Source organism: Trachemys scripta, chromosome 23 (assembly GCF_013100865.1).
Source record: "Trachemys scripta elegans isolate TJP31775 chromosome 23, CAS_Tse_1.0, whole genome shotgun sequence".
In the NCBI taxonomy this organism is placed as follows: domain Eukaryota; kingdom Metazoa; phylum Chordata; order Testudines; family Emydidae; genus Trachemys; species Trachemys scripta.
Window position 1 is genome coordinate 12,238,518 of NC_048320.1, and position 21,414 is coordinate 12,259,931.

Consider the following 21,414-nt stretch of genomic DNA (forward strand, 5'->3'; position numbering starts at 1 on the left):
CCCCGGCCCCGGCCCCGGCCCGGCCCCGGCCCCTCACCAGGTCTCCTCCCCCCATGGCGGCGGAGACTCGAGCTCGCCCCGCTCCCGTTACCGGGCCCGGCCGCGCGTCAGCTCCCGGCGCCGAGTCCCTCCCCGCGGGGCCCCGGCTGATGGCGCCACTTCCTGCGCCCCGCCCCGGCCCGGCGCCTGGGGGCGTGTTGGGGTTCGGGGGGGGTCTGGGCCCAAGAAGGAGGGGCGGGGTTCGGGGAGGGGAACTAATGGGGGGCTGTGCCTGTGGCCCTAGGAAATGTGTGGGGTGGCAGGGTCTGGGGAGGGGCTATGGGTCTGGGAAGTGTGGGGGGGCAGGTTTGGGGAGGGACCCAGTGGGGGGTAGGGTTTTGGGGGGGAGACCCAGTGGGGGAGCTATGGGTCTGGGAAGTATGGGGGGGCAAGGTTTGGTGGGGGGCTGGCTATGGGTCTGGAAAGTGTGGGGGGCAGGTTTGGGGAAGGGACCCAATGGGGGGGGCTATGGGTCTGGGAAGTGTGGGGGGCAGTTTTGGGGAGGGCACCCAGTGGTGGGCTATGGACCTAGGAAGTGGGGGGGGGGGGCAAGTTTGGGGATGGGCCTGGTGGGGGGCTGGCTATGGGTCTGGGAAGTGTGAGGGCAGGTTTGGGGAGGGGACCCAGTGGGGAGCAGGGTTTGGGGAGGGGACCCAGCGGTGGGCTATCGGCCTAGGAAGTGTGTGTGGTGGGCAAGTTTGGGGATGGTCCTGGTGGGGGGGCTGGCTATGGGTCTGGGAAATGGGGGCAGTTTGGGGGAGGGGACCCAGCGGTGGGCTGTGGGCCTAGGAAGTGTGGAGGACAGGTCTGGGGAGGGGACCTAGTGAGGGGCTGTGGGCCTGGGAAGTGTGGGGGGAATGGCTTTGGGAGGGGAACCAGTGGGGGCGGGGGGCTATGGGCCTGGGAAGTAGGAGCTAGGGCTCTGGGCCTAAAAAACAGTAGCAGAGGGGGCGATCAGGGGACCACAAGAAGAATCCTCAGGTGATATGAGAGGAAAACCGAGCTGGGGAACCGGTGTGGTTCTGCTGGCTCATCGGCCTGGTAATGATGCCGTGAACCATCAGTGAAAGATGGGAGTCAGGTTAAGGCTAACACTCAAGTTATATTTCGAGCTAACAGTGTAGTGAAGACAAAGCCTTGGATGATTTATTACTACAGTATGGCTAGCCCTACTGTTCGGCTCTGGGCCTACAAACTGATGTTTTGCTGCAGATGTGGCCTCTATCTTTCTCCCAGAGATTACAGTGCAAGTCCATTATCTGTCTAGGACTCCAATTTAGTAGAACTGATACCATCATTCACTAAAGGGGACAGTAAGAAAAAAATGTCAAAAGGAGCTACTACAAATGGTCTTTGTTCATTTTAATAAACAGTAAATAATTAGATGTGAGTTAAAGAAATAGAAAGAAGTATTTCTTCACACAATTCACAGTCAACCTGTGGAACTCATTGCAAGGGGATTTTGTGAAGGTCAAAAAGTATAACTGGATTCAAAAAAGAATTAGCTACCTTTATATAGAATAGATCCATCAATGGCTGTTAGCCAAGATGGTCAGGGATGTAATTCCCTGCTCTGGGTGTCCTTAAACCTTTGACAGCTAGAACCTGAGACTGGATGACATCTGGTATTGGGCACTATTGGAAGACAGGATGCTGGACTAGATGGACCATTGATCTGACCCAGTATGGCCAGTCTTATGTTCAGTGATGGAGAATCCACCACAATCCTATGCAAGCTGTTCCAATTGTTAATTACTCTCACTATTAAAAATTTGTGCCTTATGTCTAGGTACTACAAATTGTCTCCATTGATTTGAATAAAAGATACATTAGTCAGATGCTGGTTTTTCAGAATAAATCTAATAAATTGCACATATTTAAGAAGGAGCTTTTAATAACACCAGTTGGTTGTTCCATGGACTCATCAGATTGTAGCATCACAATCTTAAAGAGGCACAGCCCAGAGTTACTAAGGTGTCTTGTATCTTTACATTCATTTTAAGCATTACTATTTTGAGCAACTCCTGAACACACTGGAATGGTCAGAAATATAGCACTGTATTTGAACCCGAGACCTAATACATTCACCTTTCTTTGTATCTGAGACTTCTGCAGAAGATTGGAAAAAGCAGTCTTTGTTTGGGGGGCACCTATGCATTTGACTGAGTGACCTCTTACTCTGAAATTAAATGCCTCATGACTGAACTATACCCCCCTTTGCCAATGGTAGACAGGAATCGGTGATCTTATTTATGGTGATCATCCCTGAATCATTTTAATTTTTATTATTAAATTTATATTTGTGCTAACACCCACTTTATGCTGGTTGCTTTCCAAACAGCTCGTGCTCCAAAGAGCTTCCAGTCTAACAACAGATGTCAGGGAAGAGGAATAACAACACGCAACTCATACAAATCAATCGGCTCCAGTATAGGCAGCATGGGGTAGGACTTTAAAAGGGGACTTACATGTGGCCAGGACAGCAGACGAGCTCAGAATGATCTTCCCAGGTATAGAGGGTGGCGTGAAAGATGACGTGCTTTGGTTCATTTTAATGCAAAGTGACTTAAGAAGATACGGGTTTTTAGTAAATACAGTGGATGCTATCCTCACTCCATTGAAGTCAATTAGAGATTTGTTATTGACTTCAATGGAGCCAGGATTTCACCCAATATATTTAAGGAGCTATTATAGTTGATTATCCTATTTGCTTCTATTTTTGTAACCACAAATTATTCTTAAGGCTGTCCACATAAAAATCTCTTTTAGCTCGTAGTCAATAGCATGTTTGCTGGTGTGGGTATAGCTCTGGGGTACAGCATTTGACGGAAGATCAAGGGGTCTCCCCAGCCCAAATCTGGGTGACCCCAGTTCTTTTTCTGACCCTTCAGAGTTCATTCTTGATGTTCCTCCACCTACACTAAAAAAGTATTCTACAAAAAATCAAATGATATGTTACTGAACCCCCCCAAAAACCCTTCAAACTTACCTTGTCCCAACCTACGTCTTACAGTGAATCTCCTGATGAAGAATGTGAGTCAAACATCATTTTCAACCATCAGCCCATGTACATCATCTACTGGAGCTGTGTATTAATTATTCAATTAATTATTATTACAATAGCACCTAGAGGTTTAAGACCAAGAACATCAGGGCCCCATTGTACCAGTGGCATTTTTAAAACATATTTTTAAGTAGGTGCTTAACTACCCAATGTCAAATTCCTGCAGTTTTCCATTCAGTAGAAGTACTAATATTGCCCAGAAATTCATAGTTTTCTGTTAGTCTTAAAGGTGCCACAGGACCCTCTGTTGCTTTTTTCATAGTTTTGTTGTTTAGTTTGTGATTTTAAACAAATCATGGGTCATTTTGATCATGGATATGAACAGGTGTGGGTATCTTGAGGTTACATTTTGTAATTCTGTGCAAAATGTGAACCTACTAAAACAGTGCTAGTTACAGACCCATTGTCTTTTTTTGTTTTTCAGAAGTAGATAAAAGAGAGGGTGTACCTGGATTTGAACCAGGAACCATTTGATCTGCAGTCAAATGCTCTACCACTGAGCTATACCCCCTTTATCTTTATTATTAATTTGATGGAAATCATTTCATATTAATTAGTGGTCCCACTGACTCTGAAGCCATATAATTCAGTTCTGCAGTATGAAATACACTTTAATTTATGTCCATGTTTCCATTAAGGATTCCCAGATTGTTACTCCACTTTCCACTAGTGGTCTATATCTTTGTCACTGGCTGAAACCTAATCAAAGAAAATCAGTCCACAGTGACTGCATAAAGAAGTAAATATTTAACTAATAGTCTTTATTTTGATTAAAATGAGGGGGCACCTGGATTTGAACCAGGGACCTCTTGATCTGCAGTCAAATGCTCTACCCCTGAGCTATACCCCCACCTGCTGAAAAAAAAAGGTGACAGGTAAGTCTAGTTACGGATACTGGTTCTGTCACATTGTTACTCTTCACTACTTCGTGTAATAGGTTCATTATACTCATTGTGGCAGTAGGTATTCAAACTCACTGCACCTGTAATTATTTCTCATACTGCCCATACAAACTCTAATTAGTTTTTGTTTTGTATTTAACTCCCCCCTCCAAAAAACGTCTCCCTGCAGTTTGAACTGGGTTCACTTGGGCCAAGGTAATAAAGTTCTAGCTCTAATTCTCTATGAGTTCTGTTTCTTTAAACCAATGACATAAAAATCTCTCTTCTTTTCAAGGGCTTGTGTGTGTTTGCTTTCTCATGGCCAGCACACCTTGAAACTACACAAGCCATATTTAATGAGCTGGCAAATCACCCGCCTCCAAGAATCCTTCGCCTGTGATTACACCCACTATAATATCTACTTCTGTAGCAACCTGAGTGATGGAAATGCAGCTATTTCTGGGGCAGAACATGCTGGCGGTTATACCCCACAAAAATAACCTCAGGTAAACTTACAGCAAGGAAATGAAGAAGGTGATGTGGATGAAAAAGGAGTTTAGTGGAGCAGAATGTAATGAGTCAAATAGAATAAAGCAAAGGAAGGGGGAGATGAGAATCACACTTATGATTATTATAAAAAAATGTCAAGCTAGAATGCCCCTCTCCTTCATATATCATTTGTTGCAAGTTCCTTGAGGGCAGGGATTTGTACACCGCTTGGCTCTAGGGGTTCCTGACTTTGACAGAGGCCTTCTGCTTACTTTTTCTTACATTGCAGTGGGGCCCACATTCCCCCCTGGAAGCACTGTCTGGTTGAAATTTACCAGATGTCATTTGGATCAGTTCATTTCTTCCAGCTCCCTTTATAATTCCAGACCCTCAGCCCGCAGCTGCATCTGCCTACATGGAGCCCCAGGGCAGTTAATGGGGATCTATACAACTGCAGGGTTCTGCCCATCTTGCTGTAGCTGCAGGATCGGGGCCCGACAGGTGATCAGCTGTGACTCCTGGCTAGATGTCTCTGTGCAGCTCCCTCATGCCAGCCAAACAACTGGGCTTTTTCTCTGGGTGTGACCTCTCTAATTAGCAGCAAGGGCTGTTTTATTTTCACAAAACTTCAGGTCTGAGATGGTCAAAATGTCTATACTGGTGCTCGCACTGGTGATAGTGGGAGACATCCCCGCCCCCAAATGCTAGCATAGACAAGGCCCATATAATCCCTGGCCTTGTTCTCACGCTATACAAGAAGCCATAGCATCGCCTAATTAGGCCTTGCCCAGCTTTGCAACATGCGTAACACAACTTAGAACCTCTGGGGAGTCCAGATCTGCCTTGGGGTTAGCTTCAGTGTCTACGGAGCCCCAAGTGAGACTACATCCTGCTGCTTACTGGGGGCCTGTGTTAACCGCTCTAGTGCCCTACATGGAACTAGATTAGAGCACTCCATTGCCTGAAAGATTTTCAGCACTGTATTCCCACCACCTCACCCTGCTGCTGAATCGCTCAAAAGCCTGCCCATGTCATTGCATATGCGGGGGGGACAGAGAGCAAAAAACCCCAAACCAAAACAACTCAACAAACACGAGGCAACCACTCAAAGGGTATTCCAGGTAGGGGCCCTGTCTTCATCTCTCTGGGTACTATAAAAATATTAACTGCTTCTTCTCCCCAGGACTTGAGCCCACTAGTTGTCATCCACCTGGCCAAATAGCAACAATATATTTTCCCATTTTTCTCCTCCTTTAATGCTCTGTATACATGAAGATCTGTTGTCAAATACATGTGTTTTATTATCTATCTAGGCTCTTCTATAGATAGAGATTAAAGCTCCTTGTATTACAGGTAGTATCTTCCCCGTCTCCCTGGGGATGAAGGTCTGGGCTGTCCCACAGATTCTCTTCTGAACACCTGGGGAAGCCCATGCACGAGCTAGTCATCCTGCGCTATCACCTGACATCAGTCAGCCTAGTTCCAGAGCAGCTGGTAAAAGCAGGAGCCCAGATGCTGCATCAACAGCGCGTATCCTAGGCGAATAAATCACCCGTAACAACAAGCTGTTAAAATAGAACAAGCGAGAACAAATATTTTATTGTAGCTCCCGTTTCTTACTCCTAATCAGGGTCTCCAGGTCTCCATGGCACCCGGAGGGGCTGGCATCGGGGGTATACGAGAAGCCGCTCGTTCGGCATCAGTGGAGCGGGAACACACTGACTTCGCCGAAGCAGGACGAATTCACACGCAGGTCCGGGGTGTTGCGACGATAGCCGAAGCGCCCGTTGTAACCCTTCATGGGTTTCACGTCTGCCAGGAAGCTGTAGTGGCCGCCCACCTGCTCAGAAGAGTGGCCTGTGCGGAAGAGAGTTGGCCCCATCAGTCTTTATAGCTCCTTCCTTTCCAGCTCTGCTCCATCTAGCGACTCACCCAGGCCACTGAGCGAACTTGGACTGGTGTGCAAGATACACACAAGCTTGGCAGCCTTGTCGATGCTAGGGAAAACTTAGTAAAAATCTCCCACCACCCGTTCAGCTCTGCTATTAGCAACTGGGAGTCCTGGTGGGTCCAGGCCAGTGGCTGCTGGCAACAGTTAGAGCAACGTGTCAATTTGACCTGCCCTAAGTGTGAGGTGACACAGGCTTAGATTCTATGGAGGTGCAATTCAGAGGAAAGACGGGCAAAGTCAACTGAGCACCAAAGGGGCCCAAGTGTCACTTAGCCTGGGGGGGTTGCCCTAAGTTACAATAGTTTTCCCAAGACCCATAATTTGTGGAGTGGGGACTGGGGACCAGAGTAGTGCCACCTATGAAGGCCCGAAGCAGGGCCCACATCCCACACCAAGGGCATTCTCTGCCATCCCCTTGTGAGTTGTTTATGACTTCTGTACTCTCTGGCTACAGCACCAGCCTGTAACTTATAAGACCTAGGTTCTATTCCCAGCTCTGCTGCTGTGTAACCTTGGGCGAGTCATGTCCTGTCTCTCTACCTCAGTTTCCCATTTGTAAAATGGGGGTAAATGATAGCAACCTCCTTTGTGAAGTGTGTTAAAGATGCTATTATATTTATTTAACAGTAAGGAATTTTTACCAAGTGATGCTGTGGAATGCAGCATTGTCGACTCTTACAATTTTATCATCTGGGATTTTTGCATAAAGCCCCAGCTCCTGGAATCAAGTGATTATACAAAAAAATCAGCTTTCCTTTAAAAGGAAAGCAAGTTTGTAGCCTTATGACTGTGGAGAAAAGCTTGAAAACTTGACACCTTTACCCCAAATTCTATGAAACCAGAAAGCACGTTAATAATAATAAAAAAGAACCCAATATTTATTATTCTTTTAACATCTCATGATTCTTAACCCAATAGGTGATACATAGAGTAACTGATGATTGGAGAAGAGCTTATTGAAGGGAGTCTTACCTGCACCTGCCCAGTTCCTCCTGTTCAGGTACCTCTGCTCTGGCCCATAGATGTGGAAATAATCCACTATCCAACCATCCCTGGATGTACCACCTCGGTGCTGGGGCAAGTCAGAGAAAGAACAAAAACTCAAAGCAAAGCCAGATTTTTGGCTAGTCCCTAAATCCCAGCATGAAGAGTCTTGTTGATGTCAAGGGCAAAGTTCCCATTCACTTCAGTAGCATCGGATCAGGACCTAACAAACCAGCTACTTGACTTTGTTCTGTCTCTAAAGACACATGGACACAGTGTGAAAATGCACTGCATTTAGAAACAGCTCTGGGTATGCACTCATAATGTACCGGGGGTGCATGAAAACAGGAGCTTTATTGTTCCAGAGTCCGACGCTATGCAGTCCTGCTGCTGTGAAAATATCTTTAATCAATAATAGCTAATGAGATGAAATACATAAAATATCGGCTATATCCAGAGAATTCCCTCTAAAGAGACAGGGCCAGATTCATCACTGATGTAACTCAGGTGTCCATGCTAGCAGATCTGACTGCAGGAACCAGATCTAAGTTATTTATTAAGCACCAACAGTGTTTGTCATTGTACAAAGCACAATGAAAGACACAATGGGCATTATTTGCATATATTCTAAAGCCAGAAGGGATCACTGTGATCATCTACTCTGCCCTCCTGAATCTGTATTTGTTTAGCTTCAACTTCCAGCCATTGGATCTTGCTGTATCTTTATCTGCCGGACTGAAGAGCTCATTATCAAACTTTTTGTTCCTCACATAGGTACTTATAAACTGTGACCAAATTCCCCCTTAACCTTCTCTTTGTTAAGCTCTTTAATGCAGTGCATACATATGCAAAGGATTATTATTTCAGAAGTTTTCTATGACGCATCAGTGAGATGTTAAACAGTAAGTTGAGATGAAATGCGATTTCAGTTAGCTGAAAAGAATATGAATGAGCATTACATCTCTTGCTTTCTTACCATGGCTTGGGTAGCACTGAGCTTCGGTCAGCAGCACAGAAAGCAGATAGCAAGAGGACAAGGGCAGCGCAGGTAGATCATGTGTGACTATGGTAGCTTGCCCGGTATATTTTTCTTTAAAAAATAAATTTCACACAGACTGCAACAGTCGTTCGCTTTTTGATCAAAACACTTCAAAAATCATTATTTTTTTAAACTGATCTGATATTAAGCAACCAAGAAAAGATCCCAGCTGCATAAAGAACCACAAAATCGCCATTATTTAGAGATTCTCTCTTTCCCACACCCACCTTCAGCTGGAATTCAAAAGTAGATGCAGATATCATTCTTAAGCAGAGAGAACACTGTGCCAGGGAAGAGGAGTGAGAGGGAATTCTGCTGTAGACTGCTGTTCACTATTGGCTAAGTTAATACCACATCATTCTTTGAATTATAACCACAGTGTTATAACCCAACATGCCACAGATCTGCCTGTTATTCTGCCAAAATCTGGACATCAACATTTTATCAACGGCGTCATTTTCAGGACCCAGAGCAATTTGTCCATCTATGGTTCTGTTTTCTCTTTAAATGGCTAATTTTTGCTAATCTATTACTTTCCTTCTCCCTTTCCCGCTTGCTGGTTTGACCATGTATGGTGTTTTCATTCTGACATCACAGTTCACTGAAAATGACACAGGAACCATGGTGAGGTCAGAAACAGCAAGGATCTCAACAATCTAAGCAGAGGAAAAGGTGAAATTTGAGGGGGGGAAAGGGATGGACTTCTAATAAAGTTAATTACAGGTCATTTTATTATTATTTGTATTGCCTGGGAACCCTGTCATGGCCTGGATGGTACAAACTGAACACAAAGACAATCCCTGAATCCAAATAGTTGACAGTCTAAAGTACATTTAGTTTTTAGTTCAGAATTTGGTTAGAAATTTGTCAATTGAATATGCAACGGCAAGCTGCGATGGTGGGATTTCTTAATCTTTCCACAAAGAAACGAACCATCTTCTTTCACCAAACAGCTCCCGGATAGTCCACATTTTTGATCCGCAGGCTGCCTGCTTTGGATGAGAACTGTGTGCATAAGAACGGCCGTACTGGGTCAGACCAAAGGTCCATCTAGCCCAGTATCCTGTCTACCGACAGTGGCCAATGCCAGGTGCCCCAGAGGGAGTGAACCTAACAGGTAATGATCAAGTAATCTCTTTCCTGCCGTCCGTCTCCACCCTCTGACAAACAGAGGCTAGGGACACCATTCCTTACCCATCCTGGCTAATAGACATTAATGGACTGTGTAAAATTCTGTCTCCTTTGAGTCACCTAAGAGCCAGACACGGTTTTTGCCCTGACAAATAAACCCATTTTTTGTCACAGACACAGAATCATGAACTAAGATGGTAGCTACACAACCCACCAGGGACAAAAGCAGGAGGATCACATGGCCACTGGCTCCCCCTGCGGTTCATTCATTTCAGCACTCAGGCGAGCTAAGCGAACCACTTCTACTTGCCAGCCAGAGCCCTGAACTTCCCAGGCCTGGGGCTCGGCGAGCCGGTCCGCTGCACTGTACCTGCTCTGTGTTCTTCAGCAGGGACTTGACCGCGGGGGCCGCGAAGTAGCTGGCGGCGTGGCCGTCCAGCTGGGCGTTGTACGGGGGCAAGGCGGACCACAGCTTGGGCGGGATGTGCGCGGCGCTGCCGGCCAGCGTGTCCACGGCCACCCCGTCCAGGATAAAGCCCTTCTGCCGCTGCAGACACCGCCTGCTGAGACAAGCCATGGCGAGCAAAGACAGGACCCCCCCGCCCCGGCGCCAGCCCCGGCTCCTTGTGAGCCCCCGGCCCGGGCCGCCGCCTCCCTCCCTCCCTCCCCCGGCTCCCTGCATTGTTACGTTCGCGCGCCGCCCCTGGGAGGCTCCCCAGAGCCAGTTGTAGGGCAGCTGCCCGCCCCGGCTGGGAAAGGAGGGGGGGTGGCACAAGCTTTCCCATCACCAGCCCCCCAGGAGCGGGACCCGCTGCACCGCAAGGGCGGTGTAGCCTACACCGGTCCCTCTCCTGTGCCTGCACCTTGGAGTCCAAACTTCCTTTGGAGAGGGGCAGCAAGTGGCTAAACTCTGCTCCAAGCAAAGCAGTTAGGTCGCAGGGAGGTGCTTTAAACCCCGCCCTGCGCCCAGTAGGGAAGTGGTCTAGTCAGAGCCACTCAAACTGCTTAGCACAATCCGAAACGGACAGGCCCTAGAAGCAAATTAAAACAGGATCAGGGATTTATTTCCACACCTTGCAGGGAGTGGAGTGAATGACCGCACTGGGAAGGGAGTTTGACAAGGGCTGAACCTACAAAGCTCTACAAAAGCCAGACTTTCAGCATACTGTATTATTGTACAGTTTAACTTGACTGAAGGATTTTTCCACTCCCACACAGGCCCTGGTAAAGATCCAGATGTGAAGCCCTTAACACTTCATGAGGAAACCCCCCCCCCCCCCCCACCACCACCACCATGCATGCTCCCAGCAGGCCAGCTCCTGTATGCTGAAAAGTTACAGCAGCATAACTCAAAAAGCTACCCTGAAAGCAGCATAACTAAGAGTCAGGGGTGTGAAAATCACACCCATAATCAAGCAGCTATGTGGACATAATTGCCTCTACAGTGGGGTTATGTCGACAGAAGAGTGCTTCATTCACCATTTATAGGGCTTGTCTACACCACGCAGCTTTTAGTGTGTCGACACAGCCTTGTCACTTAGGGTATGTCTACACTACGGGATTAATCCGAATTTAGATAATTCGGATTTGAGATACAGGTTGTATAAAGTCGAAATGAGTGCGGCCACACTAGCACAGTAATTCGGTGGTGTGCGTCCAAGTACCGGGGCTAGCGTCGATTTCTGCACCGTTGCACTGTGGGTAGCAAATCCATAGCTATCCCATAGTTCCCGCAGTCTCCCGCGCCCATTGGGATTGTGGGTTAAGATCCCAGTGCCTGATGGGACAAAAAACATCGTCGCAGGTGGTTCTGGGTACAGTCTCACTTCCTCCCTCCCTCCCTCCCTGCATGAAAGCAACGGACGGCAGACAACCATTTTCGCGCCTTTTTTCTTGGGTGGGTGAACACTGCAGACTCCATACCACGGCAAGCATGGAGCCCGCTGAGGTCAAGACAGCACTCATGAATATTGCAAACACCTCGCGCGTTCTCGTGGAGTTTATGCTCAGCCAGGACCAGAAAAACGAGGAGAGGAGGCAGCGGCGGCGGCAGCATGATGAGGACATGGACACAGACACGGATACAGAATTCAGTGAAACCACAGGCCCCGGTGCTTTGGAGATCATGTTGTTAATGGGGCAGATTCTATCCATGGAACGCCGATTCTGGGCCCGGGAAACAAGCACAGACTGGTGGGACCGCATAGTGTTGCAGGTCTGGGACGATTCCCAGTGGCTGCGGAACTTTCGCATGCGTAAGGGCACTTTCATGGAACTTTGTGACTTGCTGTCCCCTGCCCTGAAACGCCAGAATACCAAGATGAGAGCAGCCCTCACAGTTGAGAAGCGCGTGGCGATAGCCCTGTGGAAGCTTGCAACGCCAGACAGCTACCGGTCAGTCGGGAATCAATTTGGAGTGGGCAAATCTACTGTGGGGGCTGCTGTGATGCAAGTAGCCAAAGCAATCACTCAGGTGCTGCTACGAAAGTTAGTGACTCTGGGAAATGTGCAGGCTATAGTGGATGGTTTTGCTGCAATGGGATTCCCTAACTGTGGTGGGGCGATAGACAGAACCCATATCCCTATCTTGGCACCAGAGCACCAAGCCACCGAGTACATAAACCGCAAGGGGTACTTTTCAATGGTGCTGCAAGCACTTGTGGATCACAAGGGACGTTTCACCAACATCAACGCGGGCTGGGCGGGAAGGGTTCATGACGCTCGCGTCTTCAGGAACACTACTCTGTTTAAAGGGCTGCAGCAAGGGACTTACTTTCCGGACCAGAAAATAACCGTTGGGGATGTTGAAATGCCCATAGTTATTCTTGGGGACCCAGCCTACCCCTTAATGCCATGGCTTATGAAGCCATACACAGGCAGCCTGGACAGGAGTCAGGAGCTGTTTAACTACAGGCTAAGCAAGTGCAGAATGGTGGTAGAATGTGCATTTGGCCGTTTAAAAGGCCGCTGGCGTTCATTATTGACTCGCTCTGACCTCAGCCAAAGAAATCTCCCCATTGTTATTTCTGCTTGCTGTGTGCTCCACAATCTCTGTGAAAGTAAGGGGGAGACCTTTATGGCGGGGTGGGAGGCTGAGGCAAATCGCCTGGCTGCTGATTACGCGCAGCCAGACACCAGGGCGATTAGAAGATCACACCATGAAGCGCTGTGCATCAGAGAAGCTTTGAAAACCAGTTTCATGGCTGGCCAGGCTACCGTGTGAAATATCTGTTTGTTTCTCCTTCATGAATACCCTCCCCCTTTACTGACTGATTTTCTGTAAGGAACCCACCCTGCCCCTTCCCCCAGCTTTCTTTCAAACCAAATAAAGTCACTATCATTTAAAAATCATTTATTCTTTATTAATAGATTAGAAAAAGAGGGAGGGAACCCAGGTGGTATTTGGGAGGAGGATTGCTGGGAAGGAAAAAGCCACAAAGAAAAGGTTAAAAAAATGACAGCCTTTTGCTTGGGCTGTCTACTGGGGTGGAATGGGAAGGTGTACGGAGCCTCCCCCCCCCGCGTTCTTACACGTCTGGGTGAGGAGGATACGGAACATGGGGAGGGGGGAGGGTGGAACAGGGGCTGAAGCGGCAGTCTGTTTTCCAGCAGCCGTTCCTGAACCTCCACCAGACGCCGGAGCAGCCCCAGCGTTGCATCCTTCATCCTCTGGTCTTCCTGCCGCCATCTCTCATCTCGATCGTCTCTCCTCTCCTCACGTTGGTCCCTCCTCTCCTCACGTTGGTCCCTCCTCTCCTCACGTTCACTGACTTCTTTCCTATACTTTGAAACTGTTTCCTTCCACTCATTCAGATGAGCTCTGTCACTCCTGCTGGATTGCATAATTTCAGAAAACATGTCCTCCCGCGTCTTCTTCTTACGACGCCTTATCTGTGATAACCTTCGGGATGGAGGAGGGAGGCTTGAGGAATTTGCAGCTGCTGTAGGGAGGGGAAAAAAGAGAGAATTGTTTTAAAAGCTACATTTTGCAGAACAATGCTTATACTCTTTCACGGTGACCAACACTGTTCACATTACATAGCACATGTGATTTCTGTGCAAGGTCGCATTTTGCCTCTTAATGCTGAGTGCCTGTGGCTTTGCTGCTAGAGATCAATCACAGGTCTGGGCAACAGAATTCGGCTTGCATGCGGCCATGGTAAGCTTCAGCGCCGTCCGTGCTTTCCAACATACCAAGCATAGCTTGTAGAGTGCTGCAGAAGCCTGGCCAATCTCAGCCAGTTGGGGGGGGGGCAGTGTGGTGGTGCTTGTCTGGGCCCCTTCAGGCAAGTAGAGTGCTGCGGTTTTTCTGTTAACATTCAGCAGCACCAGAAAACAAACTAACCCTGCAGGAAGATCCCTGCAGGCACCAAACTACCCCCCCCCCCCCCCCGCGCCCCCCCCCCCTCGCCATGAATTCTCTGGGATGATCACAGTACCCTCCCCCCACCGCGTGGCTGGTAACAGGGAAGATCCCTGCTAGCCAAACGCGAAAAACTAACTGCAGGGAAGGATTTATTTTCCGCCACAGGCAAACAGCCCAGTAGGAACGGCCACCTCTGTCCCCTTAATTAAGTTCCCGTATTTCAACCAGGTTACCAGGAGTGATATCACTCTCCTGAGGATTACACAACAAGATAAAGAACGGATGTTGCTTGAATGCCAGCAAACACCGGGACCATACGCTGCCAGGCTTTGTCAGGCAATGATACCAGATTACTTGCTGCAAGCATGGCGTGGTCAAGTGTCCTACCATGGAGGAGGGAATAAGGATGCACTGCCCAGAAACCTTCTGGCAAGGCTTTCGGAGTACCTCCAGGAGAGCTTCATGGAGATGTCCCTGGAGGATTTCCGCTCCATCCCCATACACGTTAACAGACTTTTCCAGTAGCTACAGACTTTTCCAGTAGCTGAACTGACCGCGAATGCAAAGTCAGGCAAAGTAATCATTAAAAACTGTTTGCTTTTAAAACAAGTTTTATATTTTAAAAGGTAAACTCACCTGAGGTCCCTTCCATGGGGTCAGAGTCTTGGGTACTGGCTTGGGAGGCTTGGGAGGGTACTTCAGTCAGGGTGATAAAAAGATCCTGGCTGTTGGGGAGAATGGAGTGCTGTGTGCTCTCTGCAAGCTCATCCTCCTCCTCCTCCTCCTCCTCCTCTACCCCCTCGGCAGAATCCTCAGGCGTCGAGACTATCCCCGACCCAGAATCCACGAACAAAGGTGGGGTAGTGGTGGCAGCCCCCCCTAGAATTGCATGCAGCTCGGCGTAGTAGCGGCATGTCCGTGGCTCTGACCCGGAGCGACCGTTTGCCTCCTTTGTTTTTTGATAGGCTTGTCTGAGCTCCTTGACCTTCACGCGGCACTGCTCAGAGTCCCTATTGTGGCCTCTCTCCATCATGCCCTTGGAAATTTTTTCAAAAGTTTTTGCATTTCGTCTTTTAGAACGAAGTTCTGCAAGCACTGAATCCTCTCCCCATACAGCGATCAGATCCAGTACCTCCCTCACGGTCCATGCTGGTGCTCTTTTTCGATTATCAGCCTGCATGGTTACCTGTGCTGATGAGGTATCTGTGGTCACCTGTGCTCTCCACGCTGGGCAAACAGGAAATGAAGTTCAAATGTTCGCGGGGCTTTTCCTGTCTACCTGGCCAGTGCATCCGAGTTCGGATTGCTGTCCAGAGCGGTCACAATGATGCACTGTGGGATAGCTCCCGGAGGCCAATACCATCGAATTGCGGCCACACTAACCCTAATTCGAATTGCTAAAATCGATTTTGGCGCTACTCCGCTCGTTGGGGTGGAGTACAGAAATCGATTTAAAGGGACCTTTACATCGAATTAAATGGCGTCGTTGTGTGGACGGTTACAGGGTTAATTCGAATTAAAGCTGATAAATCCGAATTAAAGTCGTAGTGTAGACCAGGCCTAAGTCAGCGTGTGTAAACGCTTTGTCGGCACTTTTGCAGACAGAATACTTCCAGCCCCGTGAGCGGTATTAACTTTGTCAGCAGGAGCGACAAAACCGCGTTCACACTGCCACTGGTGTCGGCAAAACTTTTGTCTTTCGTGGGGGGCTTTTTTTAAGTACCCGTGAAAGACAAAAGTTTTGTGGATAACTTTGCAGTGTAGACATAACCATAGTTAATACCTTTTGTGGAAGTGGTGTTCCAATACTGACCAAAAAAACACTTCTTGGTGTCTGCTCCATAAGTGTTGACATACCCTAAGGTCTTGAAAGTTAGGGGTTGTGCAAGCATATTGGTTAAACCCCCCACACCCTTAACTGACACCCTGGTATGAAGAAGGAAAATGGATTTATTTGCAATTCCGTTCAGTCTCACATCCAGTTCTGCACTTAGACAAAAGAAAAAAAAAAGGTTGGGGATAAGATATGCCCCATCACAGCATAAGGACTGCAGCTTTTTGCACTATGTAGCAGCCTGTACTATCACCTTTTGCAATGTTTTACCCTAAATGCTGTAACTCCGGTCTTAAAAAGTTAGAGAGCCCATCAGCTCATCCTTACAAGGTATTTGGAATTCAAGTCTGCACATACCAGTTTGTGATGTGGCATTATTTGTCAAAGGAAGCATCTTAGTTCACCTTCAAGCTTGTTTCACCACTCCTAGGGCTTACTAGTACATGCGGCAGCCACTGCCTTCTCCAACAGAGGTGGGCTCTGCTATGCCCTTGGGCCACATTAAGCAAGTTCTCAATAAGAAAGTTCCTTTCCTGAGAGAGCTTAACTCTACCGCAGGAGACCCAATAACGACCAATGCTGTAGTTCAAACTCAAACACTGCTTTTCTCACAAAGCTTGTCTGTCATGAGCATCTGATACAGTAGAACCTCTGAGTTATGAAGGAACCCCTCAGGAATGGAGGTTGTATGCAACTCTGAAGAGTTCACAACGCTGAACAAAACATTTGTTCTTTCAAAAGTTCACAACTGAACATTGACTTAATACTGTCATGTCATACTAGGTTCAAACTGTACTATGCAGAAGAAAAACGCTGCTTTTAACCATCTTAATTTAAATAAACAAGCACAGAAATTTCCTTACCTTGTCAAACCTTTTTTTTTTAATAAACTTTCCCTTTATTTTTTAGTAGTTTACATTTAATACAGTACTGTACATGTTTTTATTTTTTCCTTTTAACTCTGCTGCTGCCTACTTGTGTACTTCCGATTCCAAATGAGGGGTGAGAGTTGACTGGTCAGTTCGTAACTCTTGTGTTCATAACGGAGGTTCTACTGTAGTACCAAACGTAAAAATATCAGGTAGAGTTGCAATACGAAGGAAATTATTCTGTCATGGGTTATTTCATGAAGATCTGTCTCCTGGTGCATAGGAGTCGCACCTTTTAAAGCCAAGTTGCCATATTCCTATTGGAGCCTCAGGCTTTGTCTACACAAGAAAGACATTTTGGTATAACTCTAGGGGTGATTTTAAACAGATATTGTTATACCTGCAGAACCCCTTTCTGGAGACTCTTATGCTGGTATTAGAGAGCCTTATTGTCGTTCAGTTTGTGTTGCTGGGGAAGGAGTTTAAGCTCAACAAAAAAAGTCGTACTTTTAAGTGTATCCACACAGGGTATTATACCTATATGACTGAAGCTGTAAAGGTAAACTCTCCCTAGGCAGCCAAGCCCCCATGCTAGGAGCACCTTAGCCAGGTTTGTCAGGGAGGTGACGTTCCGAGCTTTACAGTATGAACAGAGACATTAGGAATTTTGGTGCAACCACTTTTATTTTATCTTTACAACGAGGATGGAGCAGGTTTATGCGATGCTGCCAGCATTGGAGGCGATCCTGGGCCACAGATCTGCGCATTCCTTAGCCACGGGGCCTGTGATTGCTGAGCCTGTAAAAGGGGGGAAGGAAAAGGAGAAGTTAAGAACTAGTCAGAGCTTACGTTCTACACTCGGACCACATCCCTCTTCTGCGAGTGCTGTTCAGGCAGCATGTGGCATGTTCACAACAGAGCCATCAATATGTCTCTGCAGGAGCATCCAAGATACCCACTTTCAAGGCACTAAAAATAGTTTGGTCCTGAAGACAGTGGTACTCTCCTTGGGCCAGGAACGCAGCCATTTGTGCTGCACTATTCTTTATGAGTTTGCTCTTGTCCGGTGCAATAGATTGCCGTCTGTACCTTTCATTTCCCCTTTGTTATTTACTATCACTCCCGCGTTGTCTTCAAAATAGAGGAACACCCCGTCTTTTCTCCGGTACGATTTCCGCTGCCGAATTACCACTGCTGGGTGCACTGCAGGGAGAAAGACAAGCTCAAGATCCTAAATTTCCAAGTACAGCCCAACAGCAGAAACTCAAAAGGAATCCCCCAGGTGCAATGCTGTGCTCAACACTAAGTGTCTTCTTCTGAGCCCTACCCTTGCAAGGCCTCACTAGGCAACTGGATGGGCATATGGGATTTTGGTCCCAGTAAAGTTTTCCTGTTGTACGGGGATTGCCACCAAAGTTATTACCATCAGTGGCCTCTTGGACTGATACCACCAAGCATCCATGTCACAAAATGTTTTTTGTTGATAGCTTCATCTGAGAAGCCAAGGCCTGGATAGGCTACAGAAACCGTGAAGAGTAGGGTTGAGGTGGGAGCAGTCCTCCTGGCTATTGTCTGCTCTGTGAGCAAAGGGGTCTGCAGTTTCCCAGCCTGTCAAGCCAAAGCCTTTCACCAGAACTACATTTATGACAAGCAGGTTTCCACCCTAAACACTGCTCCACACATTTACTCTGATTGAAAGTCTTTGATATTTAGTTTCACAAGGGCTAAGACCGCTTCTCTGCTGAGCACGCATTCAGTATGCTGGTTCAGAAGGAAAACCCACCTTTGCGTGTGTGTGTATATATCCATTAAAATAAAAACTAGTACAATGCAATATTACACTTGAATCTACACCCGAGTGACTCAATACCATTCATGTTCTAACCCAGTGCTCAAACAGCCTTTTGTAAGGTAAACCTGGCCACATTTCCAGACGCAAGGTCACTCCCCACAGAGACATCCAGCAGGGAAAACCCTTCCCCAAACACTTAAGACTAATTGAAGAAAAAAAAATATATATATATACACTAATAATCAAACCAGAATGTGAACTTTCAGGACTGTCACGCCACTCATTGAAGTTAACAGCACGTGCTGCTGCTAACCTCACCCAAAAGTGAGGTTTTGCTATCCCCTTCCACGACAACTCACGGAGCCACTGAGCACAGACCCAGCAAGTGCTTTTTAGAAGGGGGAAGCTGCTGCTTCAGAGAAGGCTGCCTACTTCTAGCATCATTGTTGGTATGTCGAAACTGCCTTGCTCCTCCCATGTGGAAGGGCTGCCTTTCCATCTCCCAGAGGGAGGGCAACCTGCGAGGGACTAGGAAGTCCAGCAGCAGATGGAGGCATGATGCGCTCATGCCGTTCTGTCAGTTCTAGTTCTGTCTTGGGTATGAGCTGCGATCATCTTACATCAAGGTTAGACCCAGCATACTCTGCATGCACATCCATGTTTGTGTGTCTGGTTTGTGTTATACCTGGTGACAAACACAACTCAGTTGTGCCTAGACAGTATTCCCACCTCCCTCCCCAAAAAAACAAATCATGTTTGTAGCACTGCCTTGTGGGAAAACTGGGCACCTAAGGTCTTAAACCTACAGGACAGCACATCTGTAGCAGACACTTACAGAACAGCCCATGGGATACTTCCAACACTCACCCTTCTTCCTGAGCTCTGGCTTGCCCTTCTTGACAGTAGCCATGACCATGTCGCCTACACCAGCAGCTGGCAGCCTGTTCAGGCGCCCCTTAATCCCCTTCACGGAGATGATGTACAGGTTCTTGGCACCTACATGGAAAAAAACATTTTGAATTAGCCAACTCATCGCATAATAGATGTCACCTCATGGATCACTGTCACACCGCTCATTGAAGTTAACCGCACATGCCGCCACCTCACCCAAAAGCGATGCCTTTTTTATGCCCTTCCACGACAACTCACTGAGTCACTGACCACAGACCCAGCAAGTGCTTTTCGGAAGGGGGAAGCTGCTGTTGTTGCTTCTGAGGCAGGATGCATTTTTTAGCATCATTATTGAGCGATAAGTTTAAATTCTACAGAAGCAGATTAACAGATACCCAGATGTGAAGGCCAGAGGAACCATTATGATCATCTAGCCTGATTCCTGGCATAACCCAGTAATTTCTTTGTCAAGCCCATAATTTCAGTTTGACATTAAGCAGCATCTCTCTCAGCGAGGTATCCAGTCTTGATTTAAATATTCCAAGTGATTGAGAGCCCACCCAGTTGTTCCAATGGTTAATTACCCTCACTGTTAAAAACTAGCACCTTAATTTCCAGTGCGAATTTGCCTGGCTTCAACTTCCTTTAGTCAGTTACCTACACAAACTCTAACGAGATAAACAGACAAGGCAGAATGGCTGCCGAAGCAGAAACAAGTGATGTTGACACCAGAAAGGAGCCAGACAGACTCACCTGTGTTATCTGCACAGTTAATCACAGCTCCCACGGGGAGACCGAGGGAAATACGGAATTTCGCACCGGACGAACCACCACGTCCTGTGGGTTAAAAAGAAGAGTATTTGTAACCTCTTTCTTATGTCAGGGATGATATGAATCATGATTAAAAATAATACATTTTATTTAAACTATAATTTTATCTAAAGTGATTTTTAGAACCCAAACCACATTTTTACTTGTATTACTAGTTCTTTAGATTGTAAATTGGGGGGAGGAGGGAGTAAAGTGGATGTTTTCTGGTGGTTCTTTAGTTTCCTATCTGTTGTTAGTGTTAGTGACATTTATGTGGAAATGACATAGGTTTTGTTCCTATAAGTTTTGCCCTGAAAGCTGTTCATATCTACTGAAAGAGACAAGCTCAGGTCTCACATTAACATCCTTACTACGAGAACACAAACTCAAACACAAAATTGATAAGCAAATAGCCAGTGCCATGTTTGCAACCTATACCATCTTCTGATGCACTGGAAGACTTGTGCTACTAAATAAATTAAGCACTTCTGAAAACCCCAACTACAAGTGCTTACATTTGCATCTAATTTGGAGCTATTTTTGAAAATTCTGGCCCAGAGCATATGAGAAAATTCACAACAACTTTGTTAATGTACTGAAACGCTAAATAAATCTTCACTGTTAACAATGATACAGCCTTCTTTTGAAATGACAGATTTTACAGGAAGAGAAGTTTTTAATGAATATACCATTCTAGTCTCCCAGGCTATAAATGCTTATATGTGAATAAAGTTACACCTCTATTTAAATATTTGCAGCACCAGGGTCACCACTGGCAATATTTTGGTTTTTGCCTGTATCACACCGTAATTCAAATAAAATACCCTCCCAGCAGGGGCATTATTAAAAAGAGCACTGACTGATCTCTCCATTGCCTAGAAGTTTTAATCTAAAACTGCAATAGTACAATTATCCAAAGAGTCTCAACCCCTATTTAAACCGGCTAGTTTAAAACATGCAATTTAAAACGCTCCACGCCGGCTCCATGCATTTTTAACCTGCCCATCCCTGTAGATGCTAGGCATCAAACCCATTACTCAACCCCAGGAAAGCACCGTATCTCTCAGCTACTTTTCCTTCTCTTACTTACAGGGCGGGTTCCTCCCCTCGCATGCCCAGGTGCAAGGAGCAGTTTCCAGCCGTGGGACAATCCCAGGTCCTGCGCTCCCCTTTGCACGCCCCCCAGATTGGGCCCTGCCCCTAGGATCTTATTTCGACCCTAATTTCTCATCCACGTGGGCCCCAGCGCTCCCCGTTCCAAGTTAAAACCCCCC

At 47.0% G+C, this 21,414-nt stretch overlaps 3 protein-coding genes and 3 non-coding genes across 6 annotated transcripts in view; all 6 read right to left on the reverse strand.

Annotated features, from left to right (window-relative positions):
• The window catches only part of CWC25 (CWC25 spliceosome associated protein homolog), a 12,968-nt gene extending 12,804 nt beyond the window's left edge, over window positions 1-164 (reverse strand). The window contains exon 1 of the mRNA XM_034756249.1: window positions 38-164. Coding sequence (XP_034612140.1) covers window positions 38-55 — 18 coding nt within the window. The 5' untranslated portion in view covers window positions 56-164. The remainder of the gene's footprint in view (window positions 1-37) is intronic.
• Window positions 165-3,542: 3,378 nt separating this feature from the next.
• On the reverse strand, window positions 3,543-3,614 carry TRNAC-GCA. Its single transcript has one exon. It is a non-coding gene; the product is annotated as a tRNA-Cys (tRNA).
• Window positions 3,615-3,881: 267 nt separating this feature from the next.
• On the reverse strand, window positions 3,882-3,953 carry TRNAC-GCA. Its single transcript has one exon. It is a non-coding gene; the product is annotated as a tRNA-Cys (tRNA).
• A 2,107-nt stretch (window positions 3,954-6,060) lies between these two features.
• C23H17orf98 (chromosome 23 C17orf98 homolog) lies at window positions 6,061-10,219 on the reverse strand. The gene is made up of 3 exons (XM_034756000.1): window positions 9,949-10,219; window positions 7,397-7,496; window positions 6,061-6,330 (listed from the first exon to the last, which is right to left on the reverse strand). Exons 1-3 carry the CDS (start codon window positions 10,153-10,155, stop codon window positions 6,173-6,175), a joined length of 465 nt encoding a protein of 154 aa, XP_034611891.1. The 5' UTR covers window positions 10,156-10,219; the 3' UTR covers window positions 6,061-6,172.
• Window positions 10,220-17,312: 7,093 nt separating this feature from the next.
• Window positions 17,313-21,414, reverse strand: part of RPL23 (ribosomal protein L23) — a 4,576-nt gene continuing 474 nt past the window's right edge. The window contains exons 2-5 of the mRNA XM_034756211.1: window positions 20,084-20,167; window positions 19,307-19,435; window positions 17,737-17,850; window positions 17,313-17,445 (exon numbers count right to left, since the gene is read on the reverse strand). Of these exons, the coding sequence (XP_034612102.1) occupies window positions 17,363-17,445; window positions 17,737-17,850; window positions 19,307-19,435; window positions 20,084-20,167 (410 nt within the window). The 3' untranslated portion in view covers window positions 17,313-17,362. The remainder of the gene's footprint in view (window positions 17,446-17,736; window positions 17,851-19,306; window positions 19,436-20,083; window positions 20,168-21,414) is intronic.
• On the reverse strand, window positions 19,499-19,631 carry LOC117869458. The gene has a single exon (XR_004643815.1). It is a non-coding gene; the product is annotated as a small nucleolar RNA SNORA21 (small nucleolar RNA).